This window comes from Rhinatrema bivittatum, chromosome 1 (genome assembly GCF_901001135.1).
Source record: "Rhinatrema bivittatum chromosome 1, aRhiBiv1.1, whole genome shotgun sequence".
In the NCBI taxonomy this organism is placed as follows: Eukaryota; Metazoa; Chordata; class Amphibia; order Gymnophiona; family Rhinatrematidae; genus Rhinatrema; species Rhinatrema bivittatum.
Window position 1 is genome coordinate 823,459,429 of NC_042615.1, and position 13,961 is coordinate 823,473,389.

At 48.7% G+C, this 13,961-nt stretch overlaps 1 protein-coding gene across 1 annotated transcript in view; it reads right to left on the reverse strand.

The window, feature by feature from the left end:
- Nucleotides 1-2,456: 2,456 nt before the first annotated feature.
- The window catches only part of LOC115082468 (killer cell lectin-like receptor subfamily B member 1B allele C), a 69,615-nt gene continuing 58,110 nt past the window's right edge, over nucleotides 2,457-13,961 (reverse strand). The window contains exon 7 of the mRNA XM_029586697.1: nucleotides 2,457-2,843. Within this exon, the coding sequence (XP_029442557.1) occupies nucleotides 2,639-2,843 (205 nt within the window). The 3' untranslated portion in view covers nucleotides 2,457-2,638. The remainder of the gene's footprint in view (nucleotides 2,844-13,961) is intronic.

The window sequence follows — 13,961 nt, forward strand, 5'->3', positions numbered from 1 at the left end:
ATAATAATAAAAGGAAGCAGTTTTATTAGACAAGACTTCCCTTAGGTAAATCCATGTTGACCTTGTTCCATTTAACCATGTCTTTCTGTATGCTCTATAATTTTGATCTTTAGAATAGTTTCCATTATTTTTCCTGGTACTGAAGTTAGGCTCACTAGCCTATAATTTTCTGGATCGCCTCTGGAGCCCTTTTTAAAAATTGGGGTTACATTGGCCACCTTCCAGTCTTTTAATGAAAGGTTACAAATTTTATCTAATAGACCAGAAATTTCATTATTTAGTTCCTTCAGTACCCTAGGCTGCATACCATCCGGTCCAGGCGATTTGCTACTCTTTAATTTGTCAATCTGGCCTACTACATCTTCCAGGTTCACAGTGATATGGTTCAGTTCGTCTGACTCATCACCCCTGAAAACCATCTCAGGAACTGATATCTCCCCAACATCCTCATTAGTAAACACGGAAGCAAAGAATTCATTTAGGGGTAGATTTTCAGAGGTACGTGCGCTACCCGGCATGTACAGATGTATGCCCGATTTTATAACATGTGTTCGCAGCTGCGTGCATGTTATAAAATTGGTGGTTGGCACTCGCGAGGCAGTGCACCTTGCACGTGCTTAGCCCACACCACCTTCCCCTGTTCCCTCCCAGGCCGCTCCGAAAGCGGAGCGGCCTCGGCAGGAACTTCCCTACCCCCACAGCCTCTCTCCCCTACCTTTTTCCTGGTTTTTTATTTCTTGTTTTAAAACTTATTTCAGCCCTGGGACTACTGTGCCGGGGCATCTGATCCTGCCCCACACAGCCCCCCAGACCACCCCGCCCCGCTCCCTCCCTGCCCAGGGTCTTACTCCTGTCCTGGGGGTTTACACACATCACTGGGCCTTTTGAAAATAGGCCCGGTGCATGTAACCTTTTGAAAATCCTGCCCTTAGTCTTTCTGCAATGACCTTTAACCCCTCAGTCATCTAATGGTCCAACTGACTCCCTCATAAGTTTCTTGCTTAGTTAATATTTTATAAAGATTTTATTATGAGTTTTTGCCTCTATGGCCAACCTCATTTCAAATTCTCCCATCACCTGCCTTATCAATGTTTTACACTTACCTTGGCAATGCTTATGCTTTTTCCTATTTTCTTCAGAGAAACAGCGTAATTAGCTTGTTGCTGCATAATTGACAAGCGGTGGCAATGGAGGGTGAAGTGACTTGCCCAAGGTCACAAGGAGTGACAGTGGGATTTGAACAGATAGGGTGGTGCTGTGTATCAGTGTCCCAGAGTGAATGGGAGGTGTCGCAGTATCGAAGGAGGAAACATGGTGTAGCAGGAAAGTGACTACGCCTGGGAGAAATATTTTTTTCACTCAATGCATAATTAAACTCTGGAATTCAATGCTGGAAGATGTGGTAAAAGCTGTTTATGTAGCTATATTAAAAAAAAAAAAAAGAAGTAAACGTTCCTGGAAGAAAAAAAAGAGCATAAGCTATTATTAAAGTGGACTTGGGGGAATCCACTGCTTGTCCCTGGGATAAGCAGCATCAAATCTTTTGATCATTTAGGATCCTACCAGATACTTGTGCCATGGATTGGACACCATTGGAAACAGGATGCTGAACTTGATTTGACCAACTATGGGAAATCTTATGCTCTTCTGTTTTCTGTGAAGTAACACAAAACCCTCAGAGTCAGAGGTATAGAGCAAACCTACCCTACCAAAACAGTACTAACTCCCAGGCGTCAGACAGCAAATATTACAGCAGGCATTAGAAAAAATATATATATTCTTCTCTGCAGGGAAAGGAGTGGCCTAGTGATTAGAGCAATGGCCTGAGAAGAAGGGAAACTACTTCCTGCACTGACACCTCCTTGGGACATTTGTTAAGCTCCTCAAGTACTCATTCAGACAGTAATGTTAAAACAAGCATGCAGGCATCCATACACGTGCGGATGGGCACGCGAGCACACATATGCACAAATGTTAAAGTGTGTGCAATTGCACGCAAGTTTTAAAATGCACCAAATTTTAAACTCCAAGTTTTAAACTGCACCAAGGACTCATTCAAGGGCTCCTAATTTTAAGTGGTTACACTTTCCATATCTTCCTTGGGTAAGCAGATCTTAAGACATCCTCCTGTGAAGGACACATTGCCAGCTTCACTAATTAGACCACCAGTTCACTCAGACTATTTCCAGATCATCCAGACCCCTCTGGCTCTTCAGCCTGCACCCCCCCTAGATTACTCAGACCACTCACCCAGTCATCTATGTTGTATCCTGCCACCAGGCCAGAAATAAAACCTGACCGGGGACAATATGGACCAGCAGCGGAACCCGGCAGTTCTCTATGATTATTTAGATTTATAATCTTCTCTTGAATGTTGATGCTCAAAGTGTAGAACAAAAAAGATCAAGAAACAAGTAGTCTGTATTTTGTAACTGAATATATAGTTTATTTTATTATACTGTCATTAGTATTACATATATTGTTTTACTTATTAGATCAGTATGTATTTCTTTGGCATCATACTATGAGCAAAGAGTCAGTAAGATTCTGGATTCAGAGAGAGAGTGAAAAACATTAATCTGAATGTGGACCAAGGAGAGACCACACCACATCCCGTTACTGAGCTCAGGGTCTGCTGCTAGGTTTGCAGTTTCACGTTGGTTACATTAGCGAGTTTTACACCATTAATCAATATCACTGGAAGATTCTGATCCTGATCAATCTGCAGCTGGACAGCAGGTTTCTCACAGATCCAGGGATTGGGATAGTCGCAGTTCCAGTCAAACAGTCCATTAAAAGTCAGCACTGCACAGGGGGAATTATCACGAACATGAACAGGAGATCTATTGTGAAACAAGAAGAAGCAGCTAATTTAATAATTACAATTATATTGCACAGCCCATTGATTATGATCCCAGCACATATTAGTTAGGGCACCTCAAAGCCAGATTGCTGCAGTTTCATGCATTAGACGTGAGACCCAGGTGCTTCGATCTCCCTCTCACACACAGGGACTTTTACATCAAAGCCTGAGCAAAGCAGTTTGAAAGTCTTCCAGACTGTGCAGGAGATTCCTGGGCTGCCTGCTCCTCTCCCTTGGTATTGGAGACTAGGGATGTGAATCGTTTTTCAACGATTAAAATTATCGTCCGATAATGTTTATATCGTCTTAAATCGTTATAGAACACGATACAATAGAAATTCTAACGATTTATCGTTAAAAATCGTTAAATCGTGTTAGTGCGCACTAACTCCCCGTTAGTGCGCACTAACTCCCCGTTAGTGCGCACTAACTCGATTTAGTGCGCACTAACTGAAAATGATACAAATAAACACTTTCCAGGTCACTGAAGGTCAGTTAGGAATGAATATGTGTTCCTATTGGCTGGCTGCCCTCTTATCTATTGATGTTACCAAGGTTACCACTGAGGTGATGGTTGGGGGGATGGGAAATGGAACTGGAAACTAACGAACACCAACAGAAAATGAAACAAAGTGTTCACACTTCCCAGGTCAGTAAAGGTCACTTAGGAATGAATATGTATGTATGTATTCCTATTGGCTGGCTGTGCTCTTATCTATTGATGTTACCAATATGGTTGGGGGGATGTGAAATGGAAACAGTTGGAAGCTTGACAAAAAAAGTAATGTAATGATCAGCACTCACGTGACTAGAACTTGTTTGTTTATTATTTTTGTTAGCAGGCACCTGAAATGCTAGTGCATGTTGAATTTGCCAATCACTGTGCATTTTAGAAAGGTGGTCCTGGCTGGAACTGTACACAGTTCAAATATATGTAATTGATTGTTGGTAAGTGTATTTTTTAAGTAGCCACACTGGCACCAGTATGTTTACTTTTCCTCCTACTTAACTCACTAGCTCAGCTTTGTAAGAAGGGCTTCTCTGCTTGTGTGTTGTTTTTGTTTGGTGTGAGGAGAGCAGAAACATCAGATCTTTATTCAATCTACTACAGTCATCTCTTACAGTGCCCTATCCCTATTAATACCAGGAGTGTTGTGATCTTCCTGCACACAGTGCCCTAACCCTGATACCAGTCTGAGACAGCTCCCTCCCTGCATTACTAGTGAGAGGCTGGCTTCACAGACAGGGGGGAGCTGCCTGACCCTCACTCCTGACTTCCCCCATGTCCCAGCTAGTGAATGGTGTGTGGGTGAGGGGGGGGGGGGGAGGATGGTGAAGTCTGAGACAGCTCCCTCCCTGCATTACTAGTGAGAGGCTGGCTTCACAGACAGGGGGGAGCTGCCTGACCCTCACTCCTGACTTCCCCCATGTCCCAGCTAGTGAATGGTGTGTGGGTGAGGGGGGGGGGGGGAGGATGGTGAAGTCTGAGACAGCTCCCTCCCTGCATTACTAGTGAGAGGCTGGCTTCACAGACAGGGGGGAGCTGCCTGACCCTCACTCCTGACTTCCCCCATGTCCCAGCTAGTGAATGGTGTGTGGGTGAGGGGGGGGGGGGGAGGATGGTGAAGTCTGAGACAGCTCCCTCCCTGCATTACTAGTGAGAGGCTGGCTTCACAGACAGGGGGGAGCTGCCTGACCCTCACTCCTGACTTCCCCCATGTCCCAGCTAGTGAATGGTGTGTGGGTGAGGGGGGGGGGGGGGAGGATGGTGAAGTCTGAGACAGCTCCCTCCCTGCATTACTAGTGAGAGGCTGGCTTCGCAGACAGGGGGGAGCTGCCTGACCCTCACTCCTGACTTCCCCCATGTCCCAGCTAGTGAATGGTGTGTGGGTGGGGGGGGGGGGGGGGGGAGGATGGTGAAGTCTGAGACAGCTCCCTCCCTGCATTACTAGTGAGAGGCTGGCTTCACAGACAGGGGGGAGCTGCCTGACCCTCACTCCTGACTTCCCCCATGTCCCAGCTAGTGAATGGTGTCTGGGTGAGGGGGGGGGGGGGAGGATGGTGAAGTCTGAGACAGCTCCCTCCCTGCATTACTAGTGAGAGGCTGGCTTCACAGACAGGGGGGAGCTGCCTGACCCTCACTCCTGACTTCCCCCATGTCCCAGCTAGTGAATGGTGTGTGGGTGAGGGGGGGGGGAGGATGGTGAAGTCTGAGACAGCTCCCTCCCTGCATTACTAGTGAGAGGCTGGCTTCACAGACAGGGGGGAGCTGCCTGTCCCTCACTCCTGACTTCCCCCATGTCCCAGCTAGTGAATGGTGTGTGGGTGAGGGGGGGGGGGGTGGATGGTGAAGTCTGAGACAGCTCCCTCCCTGCATTACTAATGAGAGGCTGGCTTCACAGACAGGGGGGAGCTGCCTGACCCTCACTCCTGACTTCCCCCATGTCCCAGCTAGTGAATGGTGTGTGGGTGAGGGGGGGGGGGAGGATGGTGAAGTCTGAGACAGCTCCCTCCCTGCATTACTAGTGAGAGGCTGGCTTCACAGACAGGGGGGAGCTGCCTGTCCCTCACTCCTGACTTCCCCCATGTCCCAGCTAGTGAATGGTGTGTGGGTGAGGGGGGGGGGGGGAGGATGGTGAAGTCTGAGACAGCTCCCTCCCTGCATTACTAGTGAGAGGCTGGCTTCACAGACAGGGGGGAGCTGCCTCACCCTCACTCCTCCGGGGTATTGTGATCTTCCTGCACACAGTGCCCTATCCCTGATACCAGGGGTGTTGTGATCTTCCTGCATGCAGTGCCCTATCCCTATTAATACCAGGAGTGTTGTGATCTTCCTGCATGCAGTGCCCTATCCCTATTAATACCAGGAGTGTTGTGATCTTCCTGCATGCAGTGCCCTATCCCTGATATCGGGATGTGTGCAAGAAGATCACAACACCCCCGGTATCAGGAATAGGGCACTGTGTGCAGGAAGATCACAACACCCCCAGTATCAGGAATAGGGCCTGTGTGCAGGAAGATCACAACACCCCTGGTATTAGGGATAGGGCACTGTGTGCAGGAAGATCACAACACTCCTGGTATTAATAGGGATAGGGCACTGTGTGCAGGAAGATCACAATACCCCTGGTATCAGGGTTAGGGCACAAGTTCTAGTCACATTGACTGATCACATTACTTGTTTTGTCAAGCTACCAACTGTTTCCATTTCCCATCCCCCATATACTGTCAGTAGGAAACTTGGTAACATGAATAAATAAGAGGGCAGCCAATAGGAATACATATTCATTCCTAAACTGACCTTAACTGACCTGAAAAGTGTCAAATTGTATCATTTTCAGTTAGTGCGCACTAACTCCCAGTTAGTGCGCACTAACTCCCGTTAGTGCGCACTAACTCGAGTTAGTGCGCACTAATCGGAAAAAAACGATTTTTAAACGATTTTTAACTAAAAAATCGTGCCTAAGACGATTTTCTTGCCCTGCCACACGATTTCTATCATTAAGACGATATGGAAAACGATTCACATCCCTATTGGAGACCGTGACAGAGAGCCTGCACTCTCTGCTCCTGTGACTGCTCCTGCTTCTATTCTACCAGAAGTGTGCACTGTGGGTGTGAGAGGAGGAGGGGCAGCCATGGAGACAGTGACAGAGAGCCCGCACTCTCTGCTCCTGTGACTGCTCCTGCTTCTATTCTACCAGAAGTGTGCACTGTGGGTGTGAGAGGAGGAGGGGCACCCATGGAGACAGTGACAGAGAGCCCGCACTCTCTGCTCCTGTGACTGCTCCTGCTTCTATTCTACCAGAAGTGTGCACTGTGGGTGTGAGAGGAGGAGGGGCAGCCATGGAGACAGTGACAGAGAGCACACACTCTCTGCACCTGTGACTGCTCCTGCTTCTATTCTACCAGAAGTGTGCACTGTGGGTGTGAGAGGAGGAGGGGCAGCAGCCATGGAGACAGTGACAGAGAGCCTGCACTCTCTGCTCCTGTGACTGCTCCTGCTTCTATTCTACCAGAAGTGTGCACTGTGGGTGTGAGAGGAGGAGGGGCACCCATGGAGACAGTGACAGAGAGCCCGCACTCTCTGCTCCTGTGACTGCTCCTGCTTCTATTCTACCAGAAGTGTGCACTGTGGGTGTGAGAGGAGGAGGGGCACCCATGGAGACAGTGGCAGAGAGCCCGCACTCTCTGCTCCTGTGACTGCTCCTGCTTCTATTCTACCAGAAGTGTGCACTGTGGGTGTGAGAGGAGGAGGGGCAGCCATGGAGACAGTGACAGAGAGCCTGCACTCTCTGCTCCTGTGACTGCTCCTCCTTCTATTCTACCATAAGTGTGCACTTTGGGTGTGAGAGGAGGAGGAGGGGCAGCCATGGAGACAGTGACAGAGAGCCTGCACTCTCTGCTCCTGTGACTGCTCCTGCTTCTATTCTACCAGAAGTGTGCACTGTGGGTGTGAGAGGAGGAGGAGGGGCAGCCCTGGAGACAGTGACAGAGAGCCTGCACTCTCTGCTCCTGTGACTGCTCCTGCCTCTATTCTACCAGAAGTGTGCACTGTGTGTGTGAGAGGAGGAGGGGCAGCCCTGGAGACAGTGACAGAGAGCCTGCACTCTCTGCTCCTGTTACTGCTCCTGCTTCTATTCTACCAGAAGTGTGCACTGTGTGTGTGAGAGGAGGAGGGGCAGCCCTGGAGACAGTGACAGAGAGCCTGCACTCTCTGCTCCTGTTACTGCTCCTGCTTCTATTCTACCAGAAGTGTGCACTGTGTGTGTGAGAGGAGGAGGGGCAGCCCTGGAGACATTGACAGAGAGCCTGCACTCTCTGCTCCTGTGACTGCTCCTGCTTCTATTCTACCATAAGTGTGCACTTTGGGTGTGAGAGGAGGAGGAGGGGCAGCCCTGGAGACAGTGACAGAGAGCCTGCACTCTCTGCTCCTGTGACTGCTCCTGCTTCTATTCTACCAGAAGTGTGCACTGTGGGTGTGAGAGGAGGAGGGGCGGCCATGGAGACAGTGACAGAGAGCCTGCACTCTCTGCTCCTGTGACTGCTCCTGCTTCTATTCTACCAGAAGTGTGCACTGTGGGTGTGAGAGGAGGAGGGACAGCCATGGAGACAGTGACAGAGAGCCTGCACTCTCTGCTCCTGTGACTGCTCCTGCTTCTTTTCTACCAGAAGTGTGCACTGTGGGTGTGAGAGGAGGAGGAGCAGCCATGGAGACAGTGACAGAGAGCCTGCACTCTCTGCTCCTGTGACTGCTCCTGCTTCTATTCTACCAGAAGTGTGCACTGTGGGTGTGAGAGGAGGAGGAGCAGCCATGGAGACAGTGACAGAGAGCCTGCACTCTCTGCTCCTGTGACTGCTCCTGCTTCTATTCTACCAGAAGTGTGCACTGTGGGTGTGAGAGGAGGAGGGACAGCCATGGAGACAGTGACAGAGAGCCTGCACTCTCTGCTCCTGTGACTGCTCCTGCTTCTATTCTACCAGAAGTGTGCACTGTGGGTGTGAGAGGAGGAGGAGCAGCCATGGAGACAGTGACAGAGAGCCTGCACTCTCTGCTCCTGTGACTGCTCCTGCTTCTATTCTACCAGAAGTGTGCACTGTGGGTGTGAGAGGAGGAGGGGCAGCAGCCATGGAGACAGTGACAGAGAGCCCGCACTCTCTGCTCCTGTGACTGCTCCTGCTTCTATTCTACCAGAAGTGTGCACTGTGGGTGTGAGAGGAGGAGGGGCAGCCATGGAGACAGTGACAGAGAGCCTGCATCCTCTGCTCCTGTGACTGCTCCTGCTTCTATTCTACCAGAAGTGTGCACTGTGGGTGTGAGAAGAGGAGGGGCGGCCATGGAGACAGTGACAGAGAGCCTGCACTCTCTGCTCCTGTGACTGCTCCTGCTTCTATTCTACCAGAAGTGTGCACTGTGGGTGTGAGAGGAGGAGGGGCGGCCATGGAGACAGTGACAGAGAGCCTGCACTCTCTGCTCCTGTGACTGCTCCTGCTTCTATTCTACCAGAAGTGTGCACTGTGGGTGTGAGAGGAGGAGGGGCGGCCATGGAGACAGTGACAGAGAGCCTGCACTCTCTGCTCCTGTGACTGCTCCTGCTTCTATTCTACCAGAAGTGTGCACTGTGGGTGTGAGAGGAGGAGGGGCGGCCATGGAGACAGTGACAGAGAGCCTGCACTCTCTGCTCCTGTGACTGCTCCTGCTTCTATTCTACCAGAAGTGTGCACTGTGGGTGTGAGAGGAGGAGGGACAGCCATGGAGACAGTGACAGAGAGCCTGCACTCTCTGCTCCTGTGACTGCTCCTGCTTCTTTTCTACCAGAAAGTGTGCACTGTGGGTGTGAGAGGAGGAGGAGCAGCCATGGAGACAGTGACAGAGAGCCTGCACTCTCTGCTCCTGTGACTGCTCCTGCTTCTATTCTACCAGAAGTGTGCACTGTGGGTGTGAGAGGAGGAGGAGCAGCCATGGAGACAGTGACAGAGAGCCTGCACTCTCTGCTCCTGTGACTGCTCCTGCTTCTATTCTACCAGAAGTGTGCACTGTGGGTGTGAGAGGAGGAGGAGCAGCCATGGAGACAGTGACAGAGAGCCTGCACTCTCTGCTCCTGTGACTGCTCCTGCTTCTATTCTACCAGAAGTGTGCACTGTGGGTGTGAGAGGAGGAGGGACAGCCATGGAGACAGTGACAGAGAGCCTGCACTCTCTGCTCCTGTGACTGCTCCTGCTTCTATTCTACCAGAAGTGTGCACTGTGGGTGTGAGAGGAGGAGGAGCAGCCATGGAGACAGTGACAGAGAGCCTGCACTCTCTGCTCCTGTGACTGCTCCTGCTTCTATTCTACCAGAAGTGTGCACTGTGGGTGTGAGAGGAGGAGGGGCAGCAGCCATGGAGACAGTGACAGAGAGCCCGCACTCTCTGCTCCTGTGACTGCTCCTGCTTCTATTCTACCAGAAGTGTGCATTGTGGGTGTGAGAGGAGGAGGAGCAGCCTTGGAGACCAGGAAAGCTGAGCTGTATCATTGTGCTTGCAACCGGAAGTCACCACTGCTACATCTGGAGTTCAAGATTTAGATAGCAGGAGAAGATGGGAGAAAAGAAGGAAGATAGAGGAGGAAGAAGAAGATGAGACAGGAAGTTTGAAGGTGAGGTAATGAGGGGATGATGGAAGACTGAGGTGAAATGATGGCAGGATGAAAGCAAAAGGAAGATGTTGAAGATGGAGGACCAGGGGAATGAAGGATGGGAGCCGGGGAAGAAGGGTGGTTGAGAGCTCTCCACGAACAGCAGGGTAGTGTGACTCTCCCTTGCCAGGGCCCCTCTTCCTGCGGGTGCTTTTTCTGTCTGTAAAGGCATTTTCTTGTGAATGTCAGAGAGCTGCTCAGCAGTGAGATAGCTCATTATGTTACAGCCGGCTAGATTTAAGCTCTTTTTCAGCTGAAGCTTAGCGGGCCAGGTTGAAGTTGAAAAATTCACCCAACAATAATGTAGCCAGCTAAATTCCTGGCTGCAATTCAGTCATGCACCCATGGAACCCGCCGCAGTGGGTACGGACCAGGATTGCCCTCTGTTAAGGGGGAAGAAGAGTCAAGTCTGGTTGAGAATGAGTCAGTAGTTTGCAGCCTGGAGGAGAAGATCCAATGACCAAGGTCCTACTTCTTGAAGCTCCGCCTGTCCCCACACCTGGGCTGCTGTACATTACTGATATCATGAAGGGAGAAGAAGAAAAATGCTGACGGTGGGAGCCCACATAAAAGGATGCGTCCCTGGGTGACTAATTTCAAAACCTCAAAACTCTGAGGTATTTCACTCTTCAGAGCTCGTCTGCTCGGAAGGAAGGGGAGAAGGGTGCAATCCTTTCCACCAAGGTCTTAACTTGTGGTCACTGGTAAGATGTTGATCTATTCTCTATCCTTTTCAGAAGGACAAGATAGGTTAAAAAAAAAAAAAAGTGTGTGTGGGTAGGGGAATCGCTTTATATGTTAGAGACAAAACTAACACCATTGTGATTATGAAGTGTGGACGAAGCAGCTGAGTTGCTGTAATTTGCCTTGGAAATCCTAAGAGGTCTAATCAGCAGTGCATTAATAATTATTTGGGATTTTTAGCCCTCCTTGCCAAAGGAGCTTCAAGGTTGCTTACAGCAAGGGCACGGCTGCAGCTGCTCCATGACGGTTAAGAGGAGAACATGGTGGACACAATTACCACATCCTGTTTGCTAAAGAGTCACCACTTAGGTCCCTGTCTGTGAAGGAACAGAACAGGAAAGCGACAGCAGCAGAGGTCTGCAGCTTAGGCATGGTGCCAAAGAGGAAACATCATATTAAATACCAACCAGCTGACGCCCGCAGAAATCCCACACATTCTCCTCTGAATTACTCTCCCCTCCCTCCCCAGCCTGCCCTCCCACTCCAAGCCACTGTACAACCTACTCAGCCCCATCACAGCCTGCCCTCCACTGCTCACAGCCTACCTTCTCCCCCCTCAGCACAGCAAAACTGTAAGCACAGGCCAAGCTCCTCTCCCCTGCCACAGCTCAGCCTGCCCTCCACTCCTCACAGCCCCAGGTGCAGCACAATCTTCCTTCTCCCCCCCCCCATTCCCAGCAGTAGCACAGCCAGCTATGGAAGTTCTCCCGCAGGCTCCTATTTGTCAATCTCTCCCTCCCAGCCCCAGCACAATCCCTCCTCCTCCCCAGCAGCCACAGCACAGCCAACTGTACCCACAGGCCAAGCCCTTCTCCCAGTCCAATGTGCCCTCTAGCACCCCGAGCCCCTGCCACTCCAGCCATATTCTCTGAGGCACTGAACACACTCGGACTACCTCTCACCCACTGGCAGATAATTAGGGATGTGGCACTCAGTGCAAGAGACCAGAGAGCCCCCTCTCATTGCTGGACTAATCTTCTTTCTAATTTTCTTCAGCTGATAGCAATTTAAAAATTTCCAAGCGAGTAGGGATGTTCAAACTAATCTAAAAGGACTTCTAATCTATTGGGTTTTTTAAAGATATCTGAGTCTCCAGAAACTACAATTAATCTATTTATAACTACCTGGTTTCACACCTTATAGGCTCTTGTTTTGAAATACTTTCCTGTTATTGGGGCAAAGAAATAGATCTGTTGAACCTCTGCTGGGGATACCGGAGGGTGGGAGTTATATGGTTCCTATAGCTTCAGGAGGTTAGAAAACCCCAGAAGTCAGCCTGCTCTCCTTCTAGCTGATTCCCCCTTGGTAGGCACTGTGGGACTGGTGCACGGTGGAAGCAGGGAACCTAAAGGCTAACATAGGACCTTAGGATATTAGAGACCCTCTTATTAGACAAAAGGCATGGTCCTGCCTAGCTAGGCACACGGGAGGCTTTCCTCTGGGTCTGGACCTGTGGGATACAATCCTGGTTCCCTTCAGCCTCAATAAGTCTCACCATTTAGAGTTTTAAGCACCTTTTGACTGCATCATTCTGGGCAGCTTTCCAGGAACTTCAAAATCACCAGCCTTCCCGAAACATAAATCATAGAGGTCACCTTTTATAAGTTTCTGTCCCATAATTTTTCCTTTAACCCCTAGTAGTTGAGACCATACCACTTAGGTCTAGCTTCCGTTTTAGCAGCAGTGTCATATGTACATTTAATTAATCCACTTCTATTTGTTATAATGCATCACCTTAGCCCTGATTAAACTCTGCACCAGCCATTAGATTTGCAATCAAAGACTGCTTAGCTACTAAACTCTTGTTCTCACGGCACAAATCATACAATAAGAACATTTATAAACTTAGCATTTAAAGTGCTTTCAGAATGGAATTGCTACAGCTACCCAGTCCAGCTTTGGCTTACTTAAACACACACAGGGTTTTAATTCCTCATTTTACACAGTCAAACTTAGCTTCAATTAACAAAACACACAGGGTTTAATTCATTAGCTTTTGCAGAAACGGGGTTGCATTTTACACAGCAAAACTCAATTTAAATTAAACAAACACACTGGATTTAATTCTTTAGTTTCTGACAGGAGCACTGTGGTCATAAACACAGCCAAAAAGTTAACCCTAATTCACACACACACACACACACTGGGTCCATGCTTTCATTTTCACAGGGCAACAAATATTGTTAAGGAGAAGGTGGAATGTTTCATAAAATTTCTAAAACACTACTACAGTGTAATGTATTGGATTTTTTAATCATGAACGCTCCAGAAGAATCATAAGGACGGAGGTGGCGCATTCATGAATTAAAAATCCGATACATTACACTGTAGTAGTGTTTAAGAAATTTTATGAAACATTCCACCTTCTCCTTAACAATATTCGTTGCATTTTAACTCATGGATTTAAAAGGGATAAAACAGAGAAACAGTTTATAGATTAAATTAACAGACAATCTCAACAGAATATTAGTGTGGTTGGTAAAGTCAATTGGTTGAATATTCCAAAACCTTGAGTTTGAAGGTGCAAAGTATTTAGGTTTTTCGTTTTCACAGGAGCACTGCTGCCTTTTACACAGCCCAAACTCAGCTTCTCTTAAACACATTGGGCTCCTACAATAACAGGGTTGCTTTATCTTGCCGACTAGAATCCCCTTTGGAGTGTTTTCTTATTCATTTTCCCCTCTTCTCAAGGGCACACAGTGCATAGTTATGTCTAAAACCAGCCTTATCTTTAAGGGGTTCAGTGGCATATTAGATTCCCTTTATTACTTAAAAGCTAGCCTCCCACAAGCATTTCAGCTCCACAACCTGCTTCAATATAGATACAGCTTAGTCACTTTATACATGAAAATATAAACTTAGCAGCTGAAAAGCTGCTCCTGCTCTAAGAATTGCTCCAGGACAGCTCAGCTGCTCCCCTCCTCCTGTGCTGACGTTTTATGGAACCCAGCAGCCTATAGCTGCAAGGGATTGGCCCCTCATTGATCAGCTGTTCACTGGTGACATCCCACATCCTATAGACTGACCCTGGGAATTCTAGGAAATGTAGTTCCCCAGGAGTGGTTATCTTAAATGCTGCTGAATAAATCCTGCTGTAGAGCTTTACATTACCTCTTTTGTGCAGAGGCCAACATCAAAATCATTGAAAGATGTAAAATCTAGATGGCTTGTAGAATCT